Source organism: Danio aesculapii, chromosome 7 (genome assembly GCF_903798145.1).
Source record: "Danio aesculapii chromosome 7, fDanAes4.1, whole genome shotgun sequence".
NCBI lineage: Eukaryota > Metazoa > Chordata > Actinopteri > Cypriniformes > Danionidae > Danio > Danio aesculapii.
Genome location: NC_079441.1, coordinates 63,814,438 through 63,839,526, shown reverse-complemented (window position 1 = coordinate 63,839,526; position 25,089 = coordinate 63,814,438). Strand labels below are relative to the sequence as shown.

General features: G+C 34.5%; 2 protein-coding genes across 2 annotated transcripts in view; both read right to left on the bottom strand.

The window, feature by feature from the left end:
* vat1l (vesicle amine transport 1-like) overlaps positions 1–8,434 on the bottom strand; it is a 74,721-nt gene extending 66,287 nt beyond the window's left edge. Inside the window, exons 1-3 of the mRNA XM_056462334.1 lie at positions 7,989–8,434; positions 7,192–7,321; positions 2,480–2,695 (exon numbers count right to left, since the gene is read on the bottom strand). Of these exons, the coding sequence (XP_056318309.1) occupies positions 2,480–2,695; positions 7,192–7,321; positions 7,989–8,278 (636 nt within the window). The 5' untranslated portion in view covers positions 8,279–8,434. The remainder of the gene's footprint in view (positions 1–2,479; positions 2,696–7,191; positions 7,322–7,988) is intronic.
* A 3,509-nt stretch (positions 8,435–11,943) lies between these two features.
* bola3 (bolA family member 3) lies at positions 11,944–20,904 on the bottom strand. Its single transcript, XM_056462976.1, has 4 exons — positions 20,754–20,904; positions 20,433–20,562; positions 18,401–18,489; positions 11,944–12,416 (listed from the first exon to the last, which is right to left on the bottom strand). The coding sequence occupies exons 1-4, from the start codon at positions 20,781–20,783 to the stop codon at positions 12,351–12,353; spliced, it is 315 nt and encodes a 104-aa protein (XP_056318951.1). The 5' UTR covers positions 20,784–20,904; the 3' UTR covers positions 11,944–12,350.
* Between the last annotated feature and the right edge of the window lie 4,185 nt (positions 20,905–25,089).

The following is a 25,089-nucleotide window of genomic DNA, read 5'->3' as shown; positions in this document are numbered from 1 at the left end:
TTCTAATAATTCAATGGACCCAAGTCAATTATACTACTTATACTGTGGTTACAGACAATGACATTGAGGTAAGGAATAATTGATGATGGGCCATTGTATTATTAGGAAACAATGCACACCCAAGTCAAGTAGGTGATGAACATCTACAGTGTGAATTATATTCAAATAATTCAATGGATCTAAACAGTTATATGACTTATTCTGCGATTACCCCATCTGACAGTAACATTGAGGTAAGGAATAATTTATGATGGCCCATTGCATTATTAGAAAATAACGCACACTCAAGGAGGGAATGTAGCCACAATGCAAAGAAAATAATGCAGATCTAGTGTACACTACCTAACAAAAGTCTTGTCGTCGATCTCAGTTGCAAGAGCGTCAAATAATAACTTGACTTCTAGATGATCATTTGGAGAAGTGGCAGAAGGTATATTTTTTCAGATGATTCATCTGTTGAACTGCATCCCAATCATCACAAATACTGCAGAAGACCTACTGCAACCTGCATGGAACCAAGATTCTCACAGAAATCAGTCAAGTTTGATGAAGGAAAAATCATGGTTTGAGGTTACATTCAGTAGGGGGCCGTGCGAGAGATCTGCAGAGTGGATGGCAACATCAACAGCCTGAGGTATCAAGACATTTGTGCTGCCCATTATATTACAAACCACAGGAGAGGGTAAATTCTTCAGCAGGATAGCGCTCCTTCTCATACTTCAGCCTTCACATCAAAGTTCCTGAAAGCAAAGAAGGTCAAGGTGCTCCAGGATTGGCCAGCCCAGTCACCAGACATGAACATTATTGAGCATTATTGAGCAAGAGGCATTGAAGATGAATCCAAAGAATCTTGATAAACTCTGGGAGTCCTGCAAGAAAGCTTTCCTTGCCATTCCAGATGACTTTATTAATAAGTGATTTGAGTCATTGCAGAGATGTATGGATGCCGTCCTCCAAGCTCATGGGAGTCATACACAATATGCATTTTTTTTCTACTGCACCATGACTTTATATTCTGTACTGTACATTATTTTTGTTAAGTGACAAGACTTTTGTCGAAGCAAAGTCAGACCTTACTGTCTTAATTAAATAATTAAAAATCCAGACATGATCATATTTTATTTGGGTAAAATAAGCGTAATCTAGGGGCTTTTGCCTTTCATTTAAGCCACTACTAATACCAAATGCTCAACTAGAAGTCAATTTATTTGTAGTTCCTAAAACTTGGATAGGTGACAAGACTTTTGTCAGGTAGTGTACATTATTTTGTAGTAATGTAATGAACCTGAATTAATTCGTCCACTTATATTACAGTTACTACACCTAAAGACACGGTTCAGATGCGTATTTCAATACATTTTCAGGTTTTTACCCTCAATTTCTACTGTGTGTAGGATTAGTTTCCTACACATCTCATAAAAAAACGTATTTGATATAATTTCTGACAGTGAAATCAGGCTGTGAAATCACTCAAAGCAGATTTTATTTTGTAGTAATGTAATGAACCTGAATTAATTCGTCCACTTATATTACAGTTACTACACCTAAAGACACGGTTCAGATGCGTATTTCAATACATTTTCAGGTTTTTACCCTCAATTTCTACTGTGTGTAGGATTAGTTTCCTACACATCTCATAAAAAAACGTATTTGATATAATTTCTGACAGTGAAATCAGGCTGTGAAATCACTCAAAGCAGATATGGAAGTGTATAAACCTGCCTGAAACTAATTTATCTGTGTGTTTAATGTTAATTAAACACCTTAGAATGTTCATCAGCCAATTAAAACCAAGCATTCACTCAGCCCAGAATATAATTGTAAAAATCCACTCCATGTATTCCTCTCAATAACAAAATTAGCACACACACACACACACACACACAAAAGCATGGGAGCATAGCGAAATGAATATCTTTGCACAAGCTCTGCAATTCACCAGTATCACGCCGACAGATGAGGTTATTAACATTACATTGTTATGACAGGTTGATTATATTGACCGTAAATGCCCTGAGAAGTGGACTCCACAGGAAATAATTCCAGTTTCAAAGGCACTTATGGTCGAATTAGTGAGATGGCTAATAAAGACCTTAATTGAGAAATGCTGCTGTACAAAATAACTCTTACACCACAATATTACAAACTGTATCAAGCAGTTATTTATTGTTAAACAATGTCACATCTTTTAGATAGACACTGATTACCATAGTACTTCTTTATTTACTATGGATGTCAGAGGGTAACCATTTCCTTTGTGTTCAACAGAATAAAGATACTCACTTCAGGGTGAGTAAACCGTGAGTAAATATATTTTTTCCATGCATGAACTATGAATTCTTACATAGCCCTTTTAGCTCAGTGAGCAAAACAGCACTAAGGGATCAGTATAATGATCGTATGTTTTGTAACTGCAAGTTTAATATCTGCTACTTTAAAGTTTCTTTGCTAACCCTATCGCTCAAGGCAACAGACTTACCACCCCACCTCCTGCTGAGTGCACTAATACAGACATCCCCTCCCGGAGATTGGCCACTTCAAACAGCATCATGTAGGCAGCCACAAAGTTCAATGAGAAGGCAGCCGCCTCTGGGAATGTCATGTCGTCTGGGATCTTAAACACGAAATCCAGCGGTGAGCATACAACCTCTGCCCAGGCATTGTAGTTTACAAAGGCCATCACTCTGTCGCCGATCTGAAAATAATAATAATGAAAAGAAATACGATTTAAAGGTGCGGTGGGTGATTATCTTTAAAAAGAAAAATTGTTATCCTGGTTGGAACTCTCCTCACATCCTGATAGCAATCATTAAATGAAGTGGTCGAAATGCATTTATCCATTCAATCATTTTCCTTCGCCTTAGTCCCTTATTTATCAGGGGTCGCCACAGCGAAATGAACCACTAACTATACCCGGTGGAAACCTAAGCAAACACGGGGAGAACATGCATACTCCACACAGAAATACCAACTGGTCCAGCTGGGACTCAAACCAGCGACTTTCTTGCTAACAGTTCATCTATGTGTGCTATTCCAAAGAAAAATAAAGTTTCTTTTCTTTTTGTTGTTGCCACCAAATTTACTCAAGTTTTAGCCAATGAGTGCAGACAGCAGTGTAAAAACAATATCAATACACATCAATATTGTGATGTTAGCTATTACTGTATCAATTTTCAAACAAACCATTCAAAATTTATTTTTTATCCAAGATTCATCATCTAATGTGTATTTATATAGAGCATTTATCATGTATAGCCATACACCCAAATCGCTTCACAATCATGAGGGGGGTTTCTCCACTCCACCACCAGTGAGCAGCATCCACTTGGATGATGCAACGACAGCCACAGGACAACGGTGCCAGTGCGCTCACCACACGCCAGCTATAGGTGAAGTGGAGAGACAGTGATACAGCCAATTTGGTGGATGGGGATGATTGGGAGGCCATGATGGGTGAGGGCCAATAGAGGAAATTAGCTCAGGACACTGGGGTTACACCCCTACTCTTTACGAGCAGTGCCATGAGATTTTTCATTACCACAAAAAGTCAGGACCTCGGTTTAATGTCTCATCCAAAAGACGGCACCCACTGACAGTATAGCATTCCCTTTACTATACTGGGGCATTAGTACCCACACAGACCACAGATTGAGCCCCCCATGCTGGCCACACTAACACCACTTCCAACAGCAAACTAGTTTTCCCATGTGGTCTTCCATCCGAGTACTAACCAGTTTCAGCCTTGCTTAGCTTCAGTGATTAACCAGTCTTGGGCTGCAGGGTGATATGGCTATGGCAGGGTGATCATTTCAAGTTATTTCAAGAAAAAAGTTTATTTATAAAATATTTCATCAGAATCGACATGAAATTACTTTCCTTTTTTGCTGTTCCCACCAAATCGGAAGTACCAAGAAAAGTTTGGGTCCAAACATTACAATAGACCAGTGGTCGGGAACCTGTGGCTCTTTGACCAAAATACGTGTTGTCTCCCTTAAATAATATTTTTCAGTAAAAAAAAAATTATAATATTTAGATAACTAGAATGCAAGTCGAATGCAATAACTATCAGTTTCCTATTGAAAATACAATTACAATTCCCTCGTTATTGTAATCTTTTGGAGGAAAAATAATAAAAACTCGACGTTTCGAACAATGCGTGTGTGCGGCGCAGTGAATAAACTGCATATATATATAATGTTGGTAGCATAATCTGATGGGTAGGATAAAATGTCAGGACACCGGAACATAACGTTACTCAGCAATTACATAGAAAAAAAAAACATGAAACATCACTATTCAGTTCACTTCACTATTATGTGCCAAGCGAAAATGACTCACCCCATCTAATCTTCAAGATGAGCCCATTACCTCTTTCGTCATGTTTTCTGGCTGACTTGAGATCGCTTTGTCTCAACATATATATGTCACGTGGCTCTTTAAGAAAATGCATTTGCCAAAAAAAATCTGAAATGGCTCATTGCTAAAATAAAAAGGTTCCCGACCCCTGCAAAAGACTGTCCTACCTGCCTGTCAAAATACATAACTGCATACCTCTCTGCATCCTGTTCGCCATAAAGGATTGTGCCATCGTCACAGACAGAATTTAATTCAATTCAATTTTAGAGTTTATTTGTATAGCGCTTTTTACAATAATTATCATTCCAAAGCAGCTTTACAAAAGGTGCACATCATTATATTACAGTCAAAATTAGAAAAGTTAAAGTATTGTGTATAGGTTTGCGAGTATATAAACATAGTTAACCTGCAATTATGGAAAGCAAACATCAACAACCTACCTTCTTTTTTAATAAATGAATAATACGATTAACGTTTGCTCCACAACTAACTGTCAGGCCACTGAAGAGTTAATGAGTTCCAGTAAAATATACACAAATAAAATGGACCGGGTGCCCTTCTGAATCAAATTAGCAGGATGACCATCTAGATCTTTCAGTTACTTTGAATACATACTGACTACGTTTACATGGACATCAGTAATAGTTATTTGCCTTAATCTGAAGTAGACAATAATATAATTATGTGAAGTGCTTTTTGAATGTTGCGTCACCACGTCTGCAGAGTCTCATTTAATTTTGGGTGTTTCATCTTCAATTTCTTGACTTTAACTACAGTTACACAGTTTAACTTTCACTCATGAACATTTCATTCATGCCCCCGTGACAAACTGGGGTATGACGTGAATATGAAGGACTGTTGGAAGAGTGTTGCATTTATTGATACCGCATGTCGAGAAAAAAAACTTCTGCATTTCGTGATGTGTGTGTGCGTGTGCGGTCCTTTACTGACAGCCGCGTGTGTGGATCTTGTCACAAAATGCGGCAAAAAGTCCTTCATGACAGTAATAGTTTGATTGCGGTGTTTACTTAAATAACTAATATATGCATACTTCACATGTCTTAATTCCATTTCTGTTTAGTTCAATTATGACTTTAGTCAGATTAAGGTGATCAAAAATCACTGTTTATATGGTAGACTCTTAATCAGAGTACTGTCTTAATCATATTAAAATCGCATTAAATCATTATCGTATAAATTATTATCGTACTTGCTGAATTACATATTAAAATTTGTAAGGTCTTTATGCATAGTATATATTGTGAAAAGGTGAAAAACAATAAATCTTTGTATGAATGCTGTAATGTTTCAATCAATTTCCGTTAAAAACATGAGAAGGTCACGTGACCATCAGGAAGAATGCAGCATTTCCTTTCTCACAGGACACGTTCTCTGTTCTCGCGGTCTCCTGAGTTAGTTCTTCCAACGTAACTTGGCAAGATCGCGTCTCCACAAGAACGTGAGTCCATTCTCAGCATTCTTGGATTTGAGAAAAAGTCAATATATATGGCATCCTGATTTGCTAGTTTGCTAAAATAATTAGTAAAATAATTAGTAATTAATGAAAATCATTCAATTTTAATTAAAAAATAAGTAATTTTCCTCACTATTTACTTACACTCAAGTGGTTCTGAACTTTTATGAATCTCTTTTTTTCTGTTAAACACACAACAATATACAAAACGTAATATACATTCTGAAGAATGTTAGAAAAAACAGCCATTGACATCCATAGTGAGAACAAAACATAATATGGAAGTCAAGGGCAGATTTCCCAACGTTCTTAAAACAATCTTCCTTCGTGTTCAACAGATAAAAAGGTCAAGTCAAATTTAAGACCATTAAGAATGAAACTAGAGACTTTTACAAGGTTACACACTAAGGATTTTTTACTCTAATGGCCCAGTATTATCATTAAATCATATAATTGTTTAAGTTGTCTTTCCCAGATTAGGGAATATAATGGGGAATTTGCTGTAAAATGTCTAACAGCTGTTGTGAATTGTATTTCTTTGCAATAAAAAACTTAAATATAAAAAAGGGTGGTTCATTCCGCCGTGGCAACCCTGATAAATAAGAAACTAAGCCGAAGGAAAATGAATGAATGAATAAAACAATGTTTTATTAAGATGTATTGTCGGTGATTGGATAAAATGATTAAAAATGATTTAAAACCTATAAGACAATATTTCAGTGAATTTAAGATTTTTTTAAGGCCTAAAATTTTGTTTTTGATATTTAAGACATTTTAAGACTTTTTAGGACCCAGCGGATACCCTGCAGGTAAGGAAAAATAAACTAGTATTGAGTAAATGATGGTTGACTTATTTTTAAATATCTGAACTGTATTAATCTATGTATTCATTACTATTTAATTAACCTATCAATGATTTTTGAAAATCAACTAAAATGTCTAAACTCTAATATTACTATCAGTATTAGATTCAACAGGTTAACACTGAAAAATTATAATAGTAGCAGGGCTTGCTTACTGGGTCATTTCCATTTGTATCGCCACATTTTTAAGTATTTAACACCCAGTTTTATCTGGAAAATAAAACAATCAATACTGAAGCATTATTAAAACTACTTCATCTGCCGTTATTGACTTCACCTTGAACTTTTTTCTACATATTATTTTGCATATTCGTTTGGATGACCGCATTGTGTGTGTGTTTTTGTTTGTTTTTTATTAGTTTTGCTGTAATTTGTTTAGTGTATGTGCATATGCATCACTGGTTTTATCACTCTTCAGTTTTTCTGCATCTGTAATTGTAGAAAATAATAATACAGTGGGAAGAAAATAATAATAATAAAAAACATTTATGAACATACCTCGAAGCCTTTGGTGTTCTCTCCCACAGACTCCACAATCCCAGAACACTCAAATCCAGGCACAAGAGGTGTTTTTGGAGGATTATCAATATTTCCTTGACGTACCATTAGATCAAGAAAGTTCAATCCACTGTAAAATTAAATGTCAAGATAATGTAATGTTTAATTCCAGTTCGTTTCACCCATAAACAGCAGAGGCATGTTATTGATGTATTATTTATTATAAAGATTGCACTTTATGTACAATTCACGCCATTAACTAAGATTTTTAGGTCAATACAATATTAATTCGCTGTTTATTTATAGTTAGTAATGTGGGTTTAGGTATTGGGTAAGATTAGAAAAAGATCATACTTTATAAGTGCTAATAAACAGTTAATACCTTAATAGTAACAAGCCAGTGTTAAATGGTGTGAATTGTTACTTAAACTGAAGTGTTACCATTACAACTTCTTAATTATAACGTATCATTCCTCCCACGTAAACAACCGATTGTTAAATGTCCCAAGAGCAGCCAAGCACATCTGAACCAAATGAGGTGCGAAGATGTGCTGAACAAAACGGTTCACTAATGTGTAGCATAACCAATTGAAAGCATTAAAAGTGTAATGCTTCAACATTTAACTGTTTTGAATGCAAAATAAAATCAGTAGTGTGTGGAAAGGAGGAGAAAGCACCTGCTCCTTGGGCTGCAACATGTTGCTGCTGCTGCCAGTCGCTCGAAGTCTCAGATATGCCATTATTACGCATGCTAATTTTTAACACACAAAAACAGAACACAAACTTAACATATTTACCATGCTTTCACGCGAATTTTGACTTCTCCTTCTTGAGGCTCTGGCATTGGTTTCTTGGTGACTTTGAGTTTGTTTAGTCCACCAAAGCCCGTCAGAACCACAGCCCGCATCTCTTTTGAATCTACCACCGCAGAGACGGGATTCTCCGGCTCCTTCTGGTCTATCATTTGCTCGGTCTCTTCAGCGATCTCCGTGCCCTCCGTTGCCATGTCTGAAGACGATGTGAACAGCCTAACGGTCTGCCGAAACCCTCCCGGAGACTGCGCTCTCGGCTGCTCCTGCCGCACCATCCGCAGCTGATATCCGAATCTTTAGCGAATCATTCATTTGAACCGGTCATTCGAATCGATTCGTACTGAATTGTAAATCACCGAACTTGTAAAGCAAACACCAAACACAGAACTTCCATCTTCAGGAGAATTGTTAAACATAACTGCTTTCCTATATACGCACCTAAAAGTAATTGTGTGGTACATTTTTCTTTGGTAAACACGTTAAAATGGCTGCGTTCTTGATCCAGGTCACAGAGACATATGTACATGTTTTATTCATAAACACAATGACGACAACGTAACTTCTTCAACGAATCATTTGTTTGTTTGTCAATCGAATCGATTCGTAGTGAATTGTAAATCACTGGACATGTAAAGCAAACATCAAGACTATCCTCAGTAAAATTGCTAAACATTGCTTTCCTAAATAATTACGCACCTAAAATGTATTTGTGTGGTACATTTTTCTTTGGTAAACACTTTAAAATGGCAAGGTCACAAATATGTTTTTTTTTCTTAAATATAATGTTGACTTGCAACTTCTTCAGTGAATCATTTGTTTAAACCAGTTGTTCGAATCGATTTGTACTAAATTGTATATCCTTCAAAACAACAATCCTCAGTAAAAACGCTAAACATAACTGATTTCCTAAATAAGTACGCACCTAAAAAGTAATTGTGTTGTAATTTTTTCTTTGATAAACACTTTAAAATGGTTGAGTTCTTGATTCAGGTCGAAAGGCATATGGGTTCGGAAACATAATGATGACAAAGAATCTATAACTTCTTTAGCGAATCATTCTTTTTGAACCGGTTGTTAAATCGATTTGTACTGAATTGTAAATCCTTCAATCTTCAAAATTCCATCCTCAGTAAAAATGCTAAACATAACTGCTTTCCTAAATTATTACGCACCTAAAAAGTAATTGTGTGGTACATTTTTCTTTGGTAGACACTTTAAAATGGCTGAGTTCTTGATCCTGGTCAGGAAGGCATGTGGGTTTTATTCATAAACACAATGATGACAAACAACGTATAACTTCTTCAGCGAATCATTCTTTGAACCGGTCATTCAAAACGATTCGTACTGAAATGTAAATCACTTGACTTGTGACGCAAACACAGTTACAAGACGTCCTAAGTAAAACTGCTAAACGTAATTGCTTTCCTAAATAATTACGCAGCTAAAATGTAATTGTGTGTCAATTTTTTCTTTGGTAGAAACTTTAAAATGGCTAAGTTCTTGATCCAAGTCACGAAGGCATAGGGGGATCATTCATAAACAAAATTGTGAAAAACAATGTCAAACTGCTTCAGTGAATCATGCTTTTGAACCGGTCATTCGAATTGATATGTACTGAATTGTAAATCCTTCAATCTTGATACTTCAATCGTCAGTAAAAACGCTAAATATAACTGTTTTCCTGAATAATTGCGCAGCTAAAAAGTAATTGTGTGGTACATTTTTCTTTGGTACACAATTTAAAATGGCTGCAGTTCTTGATCCAGGTCATGAAAACATATGGGTTTAATACGTAAATACAATGACGACAAACAACATTTAACTTCTTCAGCGAATCGTTTTTTGAACCGCTTATTCGAATCGATTTGTACTGAAATATAAATCACTGGACTTGTAAAGCAAAAACCGTTAAAAGACATCCTCAGTAAAACTGCTAAATGTATTTGCTTTCCTTAATAATTACGCAGCTAAAATGTAATTGTGGCAATTTTTTCTTTGGTATAAACTTTAAAATAGCTGAGTTCTTGATCCAAGTCACGAAGGCATATAGGGGTTTCATTCATAAAAAAAATTACGAAAAACAATATCAAACTTCCTCAGCGAATCATTCTTTTCAACTAGTCGTTCGAATTGATTCGTACTGAATTGTAAATGCTTCAATCTTGATAATTCAATCGTCAGTAAAAACACGAAATATAACTGTTTTCCTAAATTTTTACGCAGCTAAAAAGTAATTGTGTGGTACATTTTTCTTTGGTAAACTATTTAAAATGGCTGCGTCTTGATCCAGGTCATGAAAACATAGGGGTTATATACGTGAATACAATGTCGACAAGCAACATTTAACTTCTTCAGCGAATCGTTTTTTGAACCGCTTATTCGAATCGATTTGTACTGAAATGTAAATCACCGGACTTGTAAAGCAAAAACCGTAACAAGACGTCCTCAGTAAAAATGCTGAATGTAATTGCTTTCCTTAATAATTACGCATCTAAAATGTAATTGTTTGGTAATTTTTTCTTTCGTAAACACTTAAAAATGGCTGAGTTCTTGGTCCAGGATAGATTTGCACCAGCTGATTGTAAGTTCTTTCTCAAACTGAAATGTAACGTCCTCACTAGGGGCTTAATAACTAATAGCTAGTTTGTAACTAAATTTGTACTCACTTCGGTTGCACCACATGTTCTTATGGCAACCTAGTAGTAGATCTTAAGCTCTCCACAAAGTCATGTGTAGTCGCATTGAATGACGTAATATCCAACAAAAAGCATTTAAATCGTTAAACTGCTTTAAAATTCGGCAACAAATGCATATATATATATAACTGTCCTGAAAATTAAATTATAAATCACATTTTTATAGCACATTATATTACAGTCAGTCACTAGTAACAGACGACGCACACACATTAAACTTGATTTTTTTTTTAATTCTACAAATGAAAGAGAAATAAGCAAGGAGAACATCTGTCATGAAGAAATTCTCATTTTAATTGGTGGACACACTTAACATAAAACACTCCTTGAAAGAAAATCAAACTGTTCTTTCACAAACTGAAACAAATGCGTTATTTGGGAGGTAATTAGCGCTGTGAGTAAGGGGAGATTGTTCTTCATTGTGATCGTGAGCTCCTCAAACTAATCGCGCTGTCTTCTCTTTTCTAGCGTTGTACATGGTGGGAGGCTCCAGCCTGATCTCACGAGAAAACGTAAGTATTTTAAGTTTTGTCAGTTTAGTGGCTAACAAAATTGTACAAATTGTTCAGTTGTACAAAATTGTACGATTTTAAAAAGGAGGCGTGGCACCTAACCCCACCCCTAAACCCAACCGTTATTGGGGGATGAGCAAATCGTACTAAATTGTACGAATTAGATAGTACAAATTCATACGAATTAGCCACTAAATCAAAAGTTACGAATTGCTGTGAGATTGTGTTGGAGTCTCCTGTAAATATTTAGTTGGAATGTAGCGTTACGTTTAAACTAAGTTCAGTGGTGCAACACAAAACTATTTAGTAATGTTTAAGTAGTAATGTAGTGTCCCTTTATGTCACAACTAGGCAACGTTTTAACTTGCGCACTGCTGGTGCAACCAGCCCCGGGTCATGAAGTCATAAATATGGGATTTATTCAGAAACACGATGATGACAAACAACGTATAACTAAACACTTCGCGTCAATACAGAAAAACAAAAATCTAAATTGGCACTTCTGGGAAATTTTAAAACATTCCGAACCACAAAAATAGGGAGAAAAAATATTTTCTGTTGATGCTCTTGTATTAAATTGGGAATGAAACTCATCAGAATGAATTTATGAGGGTAAATAAATTAATCTACTGTAGTTGTACTGCAGATGAATTTACTATTTTTAGTCACCATCAGCTTAGAACACCAATACGTTATCTTTTCATAGAATACAACCAACATTGTGCCACAAAATTGTCAGGAAAAGGCGATATAATTTATTGTATCGACAGAACAGATAAACATCTCTCAAAAATCTACTTCAAGTGTAATTTTACACAAACAGCGGGACCATTAGACTACTGAAATATGATTAACAATTCAAATAATCCACAACATGCCTTCTACATTCTCATTTAAATTTTTTTTGCACACCAGCAAAAACAATATCAAAACATTCTTTCATCTTGTGCGTACGACAGCATTCATTTCGAGTAACTGTACAGCTCTTATTTATAAAATCTACAAAGTACTTCCCCGCCACTTTCAGAACTTTGCATATAATTGACTTTAAAATGGAAAGACAGACAGGCTGAGGTGTGTGTGTGTGATACTACATTGCGGTGAGACTGAGGCGATGTGAGAATGACCCCAAGCAGTTTCTACTTTCGAGGAACATCGGTGAATATGCGCAGACCATGCATGGCTTTAATTTCTTCTTTAAGAGCCTGTTGAAGAACAAACCTCAGATTAGAATTTACACTGAATAACAATGAATATGGAATCTTGTAATGAATTAGTCAGACAAATTTCCATTCTCTATTTGCAAATTACTCAATTTGACACGATCCAGGATTGAGGCTCATCCCAGAGCTGCTGTCATAGCAACAGGTCTGTGAAATAAAACCTGCATGGAAGCAGGCTTATTTTATGTAAACAAGATGAGGTCGCTACTTTTTAAGTGGAGATGTTTCTAAAAGTCTGTCTCTGTGACTTTCAAAAGCACCGTAGGGTAAAAAAAATGAACATTTAAAATATAATAAGTTCACATTTTATTTAATTTTTAATTACTTTAAAATGTATTTGTGCTGAAAAAACCATCAAAATTTACCTACCATCATGAAAGGATTTTACCAAATGATGTTGCTGGCCATTTTATTAGGTATAGCTATTATTAACAATCTGAACCCATTTTGCTTTTTTCCATAGTGAATCCATGCCATACTGAAGATTGCTGAAGTTTTTGAATTTGAACCTTAGCAAATCTTCTTGAGGACATTTATGTGCTTAAATTCACCTAGTTGCTGCTATATTATTGGCTGATTTGTAGGACTATACAAAAGAGCTGTAGACTTTAATTTATTTTGATATTTTTGTTATTTCTGGAAATAATTTTTTTGTTTTTGTATATATATTTGTTTTATATATGTGGATTTATGTGATTCTGATAGTATAAAGAAGCTGGAAACAAATTAAATAAACAAAAAAAAAAATGACACCACTACTGTTATTTAATGTCTACAATGCAAGTCAGAACCAATTAGAAGCACATGTTTTGTAAATAAAGCTACAGGTCTCATATAATTCCTACACTAAAGGACAGGATAGATTGCTTTACTAAACTGTAATATACACAAATCATTTGTATGCTTACATTTTATTCAATAGTATTGCCAAAATAAAAATAAATAACAGAAAAAAATAAATAAATAAATAAATATATATAATCCTTAAAATGGATTTAAAAAACTGCTTTGATTGTAGTTAAAATAAAACAAATAAAACTTTTACAAGAAGACAAATTATCATCAGACATGCTGTGAAAATTTCCTTGCTCTGTTAAACATAGTTTGGGAAATATTTAAAAAAGAAAAAAAATAAGAATAATATCAAAGGGGGCTAATAATTATGTATGTATGTATGTGTGTATATATATATATATATATATATATATATATATATATATATATATATATATATATATATATATATATATATATTCGGCTAGAATTTACTGATGCCAATTAGATAGTTTGCATTAATCAGTTGAACAGGTGTACCTAACAAAGTGGCCACTGTTTGATGATTATTAAGCGGTCGTATGTTTGGTCACTCCCCCAGAATTTTTTTAATAAAATAAAATGAAAAAAATATATATTTTAAAATTATTCACAGATTTTATCCAGTTAAACAACTTTTAAAGAAATTCAAAATGATACTGATGTTTCTAGCGGAGTCTGCTGCTCACTTATTTTGGGAAAGTCCCTTTGTTAAATCTTTCTAATCTAATGTGAATACTAATCTATTGATCTAATTGTCCAAAAGGTTTGTGGTGATTTTTCTTTAAGCTATACAGTAGATACATTATTTTAGGGTTTTACATTCAAAGATAAATAACTCCTTAATTCAAGTTTTTGTATAAACCTAACATTATTTATTGGAAAGATTTTTATACATAAAAAGTAAATATACTAAATGTAAATCAAATTTTGTATTTAAACGAGTATTGGATCAGTACTTGAATACCATTTCAGAGTCTCATAACAAGAAAGCAATTCAAACTTCTAAAACATTAGCTTTATTTAACATTCTACATTAATTTGTGTTATTTTTCTTGTGCCCTCTGTATTTTATTGTCTTTTATCTTTCTCACTTTCTTTCATTTTGCCATACCATTATAATACTTCTTGAAAATGTGTTATTCTCTTTTTGTACAAAAAGTAATATTTGCATTGTTTGTTTTATACTTATTCTTCTGTATATTAATTGTAATTGCCTGTTATTGCAATAAAATAATGATAATAATAATAATAATAATAATAATAATAATAATAATAATAATAATAATAATAATAATAATAATAATAATAATAGTAACAACAGTTTCCAAAGCTTCACAAAAAAAAAGTGGCCACTGAGGTATTTTTCATATCAGAATTAGAATATCCTGAACTTTTTTGCAATTCATTCTTTTTCTTTCCGGCTTAGTCCCTTTATTAAACCGGGAATGCCACAGCGGAATGAACCACCAACTTATCCAGCATTTGTTTAACGCAGCGGATGCCCTTCCAGCTGTAACCAATACACTCTCATTCACACTCATACACTATGGACAATTTAGCTTACCCAAATCACCTATCATTGGACTTGTGGGGGAAACCGGAGCACCCGGAGGAAACCCCCACGAACGCGGGAGAACATGCAAACTTCACACAGAAATGCCAACTGACCCAGCCGAGGCTTTAACCAGCAAATTTCTTGCTGTGAGGCCATTGCGCTACCCACTGCACCACCGTGGCGCCCCTTTTATTTAAATTTGTTTTTTAAAAAAAGGAAAAGAAAACGTAACTTTCTTTTATTCCAGATTCACTAGACTCAAACCAAGTTTTTTGTTTTAATTCTGATAGTTTGACTTACAGCTCATGAAAAAAATCTGAATCTCAAAAAGGCAGAATGTTAAATTTTGAGCTTGATTGTTTTTGTCTATAAACACAGAGTAGCTCCTGGGCTAGTTTAAAACATGCAACCACAATTATGAAGTAGACTACTGACTTGACAGTTGTCCAGAAAAGTATCATTGACACCTTCCATGAGGATGGTAATCCATAGAAAGTCATCGCTGAAAGGCCTGTAGAGGCACAGTATCCAAATAGTTTGAAGTCCAGTGTAAAGTTTCTAGTCTTTGGAGATTTTGGTTGCCATGTCATCTGCTGCTGCGGGTTCACTCTGCTTTATTATGTCCAAAGTCAGTGCAGCGTCTACCAGTAATTTTAGAGCACTTCATGATTTGTTCTGCTGACAAGCTTTTTGGAAATGCTGATTTCTTTTTGCAGCAGGATTTAGCACCTGCCCACAGTGCCAAAACTACTTCTAACTGGTTTGCTGAACAATATATTACTGCGCTTGATTGGTCAGCCAACTCAACTGAGCTGAATCCCACAGAGAATCTACAGTACAGTTTGAGGTATTGTCAAGAAAAAGATTACAAAAAAGATTCAAAACAAAACATCTGACCACACAATGCATATGTTCCTGAACATTTATGTTTTGTAAATCTACTTTTGACTGATCTTTGAGACAATATTCAAATTTTACTGAGATACAGAATTTAAATTTTCCTCAGAGCTACAAGCTGTAACAATCAAAATAATAAACAATGTCTTGGAAAGTTTCTACTTTTAAAAAAAAACACCGTAAGTGGATAAAGCTAAAAGGTACAGTGGTCAAAAGAGCTCAAATACACTGCAAGTTAAAGGGCCATGAAACCCCCCTCTTTCGATTCAAGTCTACCTCAGTATTCAAAAAAAGCTCCAAGATGGGCATAAAGGGCTGCAGGCAGAGGGAGGAGTGAGCGTGGCCAGCAGAGCAGGGGAAAAAGAGGGGGGCGAACAACTGTTGTCAGTAGGCTCACAAAATGAGACCCAAACCATAAGGTGATCCATGATTTTATAGTTTACAGTTAAAATGCAAAGAAATAAACAGTAATTTAATACCCTGCTACATTTGTTATTCGTAACTTCATATACACATAAGCACAATTTTAATATTATTATATAGATAATCATGTTTATATAAACACTATAAATGAGGAGGACTTCTCTCCTCAGTCCCTTGGTCTGAATGCAGACACAGTGCATAGCAGTGCAGCAGGTCTCTTGCCATGTCTATTTCAACCTTTAGCCCTGCCAGTAATCTGGAATGTTTTAAACATACAGCACAGATATAGGCGATGTGTCTGAATGGTAACAGACTCAACTGATAAAAGACAAAGTCTGCCATTGTCCAATTCTCGCACAGCTCTCTGGACAAAAATGCTTGCTGCAGACCAACAGCTTTGTGGTATCCTACCACAGCTTGGCAGGTCTGCCTTGCCTTCGGAAAACACATGCTCTCATGAATAATTAAGAAGCAAGGTCTTCTCGTAGGTAGGCCCACACGGAACCTGCGCGCGCAGAATTCCGCAGATTTTTAGCCCATCATTAATTCTGTTTATTTACTTAAGTAAATGTGTGTAAATCTATCTTTATTTAGTTTTTTAATTAATTACAGTAATATTATTAATATTACTATGATATATGATATTACTATGATATATAATATGAAAATGTTCATCTGATTTATGTAAAATGCAGTTTGTAAAGTAATATTTCTGTCTTTTAGTAGATATATTATAAGAGAGACTTGCTTTGTTTCCCAAATAAAAAGGATCTAATTTAAATTCGCATTGTAAACATTTAAAGTTAAAAAGATAATATTTTTTATTTCACATATTAAGGTTTTAGTTATGATACTTCCCAAAATAATGCCGCAGAAATCCGCAGATTTTTATCAAAATTCTACGCAGAAATAGCAAAAAACGTCCGCAGATTACGTCTGGCCCTGCTCATAGGATAAGAAAACTCAGCTATGAATAATAATGAGAAACCGACGCATCATCACTCCTCTAGCAGATTCGCGCTACATCATCGATTTTGATGCCCGCCCCAAAAATTATTTTAAACCCGGAAGATGAAATTAGCTGACAAAAGCTCAAAATGATCCAGTTTTCCCCACAATTAAAGCTGACAAGTGCTAACGTTGTCCTAACTGATGCTCAACACACACAAGTCTGTTAAAATTTCAACATAAAATAGAAGAACGACTATCATATTGAGAAAACATCACTACACTACACTGAAAATAGCACACACCACAGCGGAAATGTGTCGTGGGACCCAAAAACATTATAAATTCATCAGCTGCTTCCTGCTTTAGAGTAAGCTGTAATATATACAAACAATGAACCATACAACCAGGATGTTAAAATAAACAAAAAAAACTCACCTGTCTCAACAACACCGCTGACTGGAACAGGAACATTTTGGGGTCCCTAAACATTTCTGTTGTTGTCTGTGCTATTTGCAGTGGGTTTCTGCATTTGCGCATGTTGTGAGAATTTGCAGATGCACGTGTGTTGTCAAACCTGAGATGTTTTCTCAATTTGTTAGTGTTTTTCTATTTGTGTGTGTTTTTGCAGTACATTTCAGTGCATTTGAGCTCTCTCGGCCATCATTATCACAATAGCATTCTGCAGTGTTTCTCAACCACGTTCCTGGAGGACCACCTACATTGCATGTTTTGGACGTCTTCTTTGCCTGTCACACCCATTACAGGTCTTTCAGTCTCTGCTAATGAGCTGATGATCTGATTCAGGTGTGTTTGGTTAAGGAGACATGGGCTGCGTCTGAAATTGCCTACTACTCAGTAGGTACTGCATTTGAATTTAAATGTACTACTCAGCCGTTGGGAAAAGAACGTTCTATACAGTTTGAATTTCAGTAGCATTAATAGAACGTGGATGTACTACATCTGCCATTTTGTCATCATAACATGAACTACCTGCATCAGTTCCGTCGCTTCACTCCCATTCATGAATTCTCTTACGGTGCATCATGGTATAGCGTAGAGTCCATCAGATGCGCATTTTAGAATCTCGCCGGAAGTAGTAGGTCATCTGGGTACTTCTTGTATACTGTTTTTCAAAATCTATGAATTCGGACATACTAATCTCGTACACTGTTTTTGAGTGCTATAATGTATGCAAGTATGCGATTTCGGGCGCAGCCATGGAAAATGTGCAGAGTTGGTGGTCCCCCAGGATCGTGGTTGAGAAACACTGCTGTACTGCACAATTATTCCAGCATATTGAAGCTATTTGATTTTTTTTACTTACTTGATTGACTAATTGGTGTTGCTGTACTGTTCTCTTTCCTTTAAATTCATCCGACTCTATGTGTATTTCGTACATTGCACCACATCCTCCTGAAATGACAAATACATTACTGCAGGTCTTTCAACATTAGATCTGTAGCTTAAAGGGATAATAAAAAAAAAATGTATAATTTTATAAAAAAAAAAATATATAAAAAAATATATATAAAAAAAAAAAAAAATATATATATATATATATATATATATATATATATATATATATATATATATATATATATATAGTTGAGGTCAGAATTATTAGCTCCGCAGTTTTATTTTTTCAGTTTATTTCTGTTTAACAGAGAGAAGATTTTCGGAGAGAGACACATTTCTTAACATAATAGTTTTAATAACTACTTTATTTTATCTTTGCCATGATGACAGTGAATAATATTTTACTAGATATTTTTCAAGACACTTCTATACAGCTTAAAGTGACATTCAAAGGCTTAACTACAGTAGGTTAATTATGTTAACTAGGCAAGTTAGGGTAATTAGGCAAGTTATTGTATAATGATGGTTTGTTCCCTAGACTATCAAAAAATAGAGGAGCTAATAATTTTGACCATAAAATGGTTTTTAAAAAAATTAAAACTGCTTTTATTCTAGCTGAAATAAAACAAATAAAACCTTCTCCAGAAGAGAAAAAAGGGGGGATAATATTTTTGACTTCGACTGTGTGTGTGTGTGTGTATATATATATATATATATATATATATATATATATATATATATATATATATATATATATATATATATATATATATATATATATATATATATATAAGTAAAATGGCTGGCCAATTAGGCCTAAAATCTAAATCAAAATAATTGAACATTTTAACTCGATTTACAATTTTTTTGACCCTCATAGTTCATTGACAAGTTTTGTATGGCTCACATATTACAAGCGAGGGATTTTTGAATGAAGGGTGCATTACTTGATTTTAAAATAATTGAAGTAAACACACACTATCTACAAACATCAACGTTGAACAACTGAAATTAAAACACACATTGCTTAAAAGCAACAGTCACATTTTTCTTATGAAAATTTGAAAATAACTTGCATTTTGGAAATGTTTTTCATATTAAAAGTAAAGCAGTATCTCTTCAAAAATAAAATAACTCTTGTATATCCTGTAAATAATATTTCAAACTGCATTTCTTGAAACTTCAGTAAACAAATATTTTAATGTAAATAATAATTTCAGTGTAATGTAAAATTATTGTAAATTTTATTGTATTATTGTAATCTCTGGTGCAGCTTCCAATCATCATCAATGTAGTGCTAAATGTGCGACGTAATTTTTTGAGAGGTGCGTTCGACGTAGAAGTATAAAGTAGCCTTAACAGAGCGGGGTCAAGTGACTCCACACGCAGTTAAAGTAATTGAAAAAATTAACCTGGAAAAGTTTTATCGATTATAGATTCTAAATGTCGATTTCGATGGCTTTTCGATTAATTGCCCAGCCCTCATATATATATATATATATATATATATATATATATATATATATATATATATATATATATATATATATATATATATATATATATATCTTCACCATTTACTCCCAGTGCTTCTAAACTTTCATGAGTGACTTTCCTTTGTTGAACACAAGGCAAAATATTCTAAAGAATGTTTAAAAAAAAAAGCAGTCACTGGCATTCATATTAATTTTTAAAAAGTCACTGAGGTAAAGTTGCTTTTATATTTGCACTTTCTGCCCAAATCATATAATTTCAGAAAAGTATTCTTTGCTAACTGTGAAATCATATTAGCAGCCCATGACTATCAAAGTACATCTCTTACAGTAATTTTCAGACCAAAAAAATCTAAGTATCTTATCATATCATATCTTAAAAGTTTTTGTTTCAACAGAAGAAAGAAACTTAAACAGGTATGGAACAAGTGGAAGATGAGTAAATGATGACACAACTTAAATTTTTGGGTGAACTATCCCTTTAATTAAGTGTCGGTCAGGACTCACCTGATATATCCACAACTTTAAGCGCTGTAGCTTGAGGAAACTTCTCCTTTAACACTTGTGTGATTCTCACCTCTCCGTCAGTATGACTGGATAAAGACCTCGCGATTATATTTCTACACAACACCTGAGGCTAATGACACAAGGAAAACATGTCAAATGTATGTATCGATATACTTTACGATGTAACATTATGTCTTGTATTTAAGAAGGTGACAGTGAAACAAGCAAACTAATCTCTCAACGCGACACATGTACTGTCATCTTGATCAAACGTTCAGCAAACAAAAACACCTCGGTCAGAATAAAGATTGGTATATTTACGTTGTGTCTGATGGCTCTAAGCAGAGACATGATGGTGTCGATGCAGTTTTTCAATTCACATAAATGTCATGAAAACATTGAGCACAAAATACACTTGACAAAGTCATGTCCTGTTCAATTCCAGCGCCTGTCTCAGGAATATGTCGTCACGATCTTCAGAAATATTTCTCTAGCGCCTCCTTGTGACCAAAATATAAATTAATATTGGAAAATGTGAGGGTTTTGAACTGTTTTCCTGATTCGAATCTTTTGAATATGTTCACTAAAAGATTCGTATAGACTTCTTCTCAAAGTTACTAGTAGGGCAGTAGCATTTCAGAGTTATGCTTATTAATGGACACACTTTATTTTAAGTTACAAATCTCGCTATTAATATGCTTTACCTATGACATTTGGCATGATATACTTATAATTTGCTTCTTATTATTAGCCTAGTTATTACACTTCTTATTGAATAGGATCAGGGGCAGTAGGGATGTATGAAACCATAATAAACAGCCAATATATCTTAATAATCTTTACTTATTAATAGTGAGAATTGGTACTTAAACTAAAGTGTTACTTTATTAATTTATGTGGACAAAACATTTTTACTTTATTAATTTAGACTTCTTCTCAAAGTTACTAGTATGGCAGTCGCATTTCAGTGCTTATTTATAGACACACTTTATTTTAAGTTACAAATCTCACTATTAATATGCATTACCTATGACATTTGCCAAAATATACTTCTATATCTTATTATTATTATTATTAGCTTCTTATTATTAGCCTAGTTATTACACTTCTTATTGAATAGGAATAGGGGCAGTAGGGATGTATGAAACCATAATAAACAGCCAATATATCTTAATAATCTTATAGTGAGAATTGGTACCTAAACTAAAGAGTTACTTTATTAATTTATGTGGACAAAACATTTTTTCATATTTAAACATATTATTATTATTGTTATTTTGCTATTATTATCAATATTAGGCCCAATACCAAGAAAACAAAATGAAAGAAAGGAAAGGAAACCATCACAAAAGATCCTAATGGGTTATGAATATAATTTAAACAATTCGAACATTTTGACCATTTAAACCAGTACATTTGAATGTTTTCTAGTGTGTTTTCGGGGCATATTATATTAGAATTTATTAGTTTTAACATGTAACCAATAGATGGAAAAAATACCCATTAAAAGTTTCCATTAAAACCCAATATAATTATTTTTAAAAAATCATTATAAATAGTACCGGATTTTGCAGGTACATTTATAGGCCAGTTTGTAAACATTCAGGATGCGCGCACATCGAGGTTGACATCCGAAGCGGTACTGAGTTTGTTGTTGTATTGGAGAGAAGTTATATTGATTACATATTAATCATATTATTCACATAATGCTTTCAGCATTTTATAACAGCTTGTCGCCCAGTGATAAGCACATTTATTCGGCATTAACGTTAAAGTGAGCAGCGTTCATCTGACAGGTCCATTTGTGATAGCACCCTCCCAATGCATCCAGCCCAAAATATACAACTATCTCATTGAAACGTCACATGTTTTTACAAGAGAGAAGTTAAAGGCCAACAAGTCTTTGGATGCCAACAATGTTGTTCTGTGTGGTCATGTGCAAGAAAAAATGTTCCATGAATACTAGATTCAAAACTTTGTAGTGCTAAAAACCGAGGTTCTGCCTAGCCAAAGACTAGGAAAGAAGACGGAGCTGTACAAGGTCTGGGTAATCAACAAGCAAAACAGCTGCATTTTGATGGCAGGGTATGTGGGCTTACATGTTTACATTTCATTCTAAGCATTCAGTGTTCGCAGTTTAATTCACCATATTTAACTGTTTTTGCTGAAATCATTGCTGCAATCAAAAATGAGTAATATGTATGATTCAGCATAGCGTGAACTTATCTGATATAACATGAGAACTGTAGAGTCAGAGCATTTTTAAGTAGGTCCTCACTCCATTTAGCTCTTCTGATGGCTGTTAGCCAAAGACGTCTGCGGTTGGCATTAAAAGCAGTGTGATGTATGGTAAAAGTTATGTTTTCTATTTTTGAACTTTCGATTTTGGCGTCCTACCGCACAACACGGCATGCTTGCTATTGCAACCACTATGCGGGGTTGAACTCGTGTGACATTATGTGTGACGTAGGTTGGTAATTCCCCTATATATTCTCAAAACGTAGTATTTGCTTCAATTCTTGTGTTTTGCTGCAAAAATACAGAAACACACACAAATTTGTAAAATTGTTTTTGTTTTTAACTCAAGAATCATTTCCGCTGCGTAAATATGCTGGATGAGTTGGCAGTTCATTCCTCTTTGGTGACCCCTGATTAATAAAGGGACTAAGCCGAAAAGAAAATGAATGACTCAAGAACCACTGCTGTATTAATATTACAAAACTAGTGGTTTCCTCCGGGGTGCTCCGGTTTCCCACACAAGTCCAAATACATGTGGTATAGGTGAATTGGGTAAGCTAAATTGTCCGTAGTGTATGTATGTGAATTATAGTGTTTGGGTGTTTCCTAGTGCTGGATTTCGGCTTCAAGGGCAAAATAAACGTGTGATATTATGAATTATTTTTAAATTAATAATTAGTAAATATTAATCGTACCTTGCTGGACAACCCACGCCAACATGGGGAGAACATGCAACTCCACACAGAAATGCCAACTGACCCAGCCGAGGCTCGAACCAGTGACCTTCTCGCTGAGAGGCGACATCGCTACCCACTGCGCCACCGACATCTCAGACATTTTGACATCTCTTTCAATATTTGTTTAATTTAAAAAAATACATTTAATTAGATGTTATGAGAAGATTTTACAGCCCCACTTTATATTAAGTGGCCTTATATATACTTACACTGAAATGAATCATTTGTTACAATGTACTTTTTGTGTAAATTCATGTTTTTACGTTATACTTATGATTCATTAAATACCAGCAAGTAATTGCATCTTTGACTAATTGCTGTAATTATATGTACACACACTGTTGATCATCCCTTACACTTTAACCCACCCTGAAACCAAGCCGTTTCCCACCTTAAGAGCACTAGAAGTGTTCTGCAATACATTTAGAACACAGCAAGCATTTGCATTTATTTTTTGATGCAAGTACATAGTAGTTAAGGCCACCTAATATAAAGTGGAACCAAGATTTATATTATGTTCCAAAATAAAACACAAAATTATCATAAACTTATGTTATACCAGCCTTATTTCAGTCATTTACCCAAAACCCACTTGACTTCAGAACAATGGAATCTGAAATAGCCCACTAAACTGCTAACTCATTTCCTTTTCTAGGTTTTGTTTATAAAAATATGTCGCCACATGAAGCTACAATCACTTCCAGCAGGAAAGAAGAGGCGAGGGAAATAACCAACAGAACTGCGGGCCTTTAATCTTGCATTTATTTTCATGTTTTTAATTTTTTCAATTTAATAATGTCATTTATTTTTTCAGCCATTCAGGGTTTTTTTTTAAATGTATTATCAGTAATCTGTAATTACGATTAGCCTGACAGTTTAAACGGATAGTTTACCCCCCAAAAATTACAATTTACTCCCTATTTACTCAGCCTCAAGTGGTTCCGAACCTTTATGAATTTCTTTCTTCTGTTGAATACAAAAGAAGATAGTTTGAAGAATGTACGATTCAAGAACCATTATCTTCCATAGTAGAAAAAACAAATACTATGGAGGTCAATGGTTATCGGTTTCCAACACTTTCCAAATTAACCCATTTTTTGTATTTGTATAAACTCAAACAGGTTTGTGACGAGGGTGAGCAAATGAGGACAGATTTTTTTGGGTTTTGAGTGAACTGTCCCTTTAAGACAGTGGGCCTATACATCAGGGTTGTCTGTAACTCATTTTAAAATTAATTCATTCATTAATTTTCTTTTCGGCTTAGTCCCATTATTCATCTGGGGTCACCACAGCGGAATGAACCACCAACTTATCCAGCATATGTTTTACGCAGCGGATGCCCTTCCAGCTGCAACCCATCACTAGGAAACACCCATACACTCTCATTCACACACATACACTGTCAATTAAGCCTACCCAATTCACCTATAGCACATCTTTGGACTTGTGGAGGAAACCGGAGCACCCGGAGGAAACTCACGCCAACACGGGGAGAACATGCAAACTCCACACAGAAATGCAAACTGACCCAGCCGGGGCTCAAACCAGCGACCTTCTTACTGTTAGGCAATTGTGCTACCCACTCTGCCACCGTGATGCCTTCATTTTTAAAATAGTAAATTAATTTTGAAGTATTGTCTCAGTGTTTCCAGTATGCTGTAGAAGAGATATAAAACTTTAGA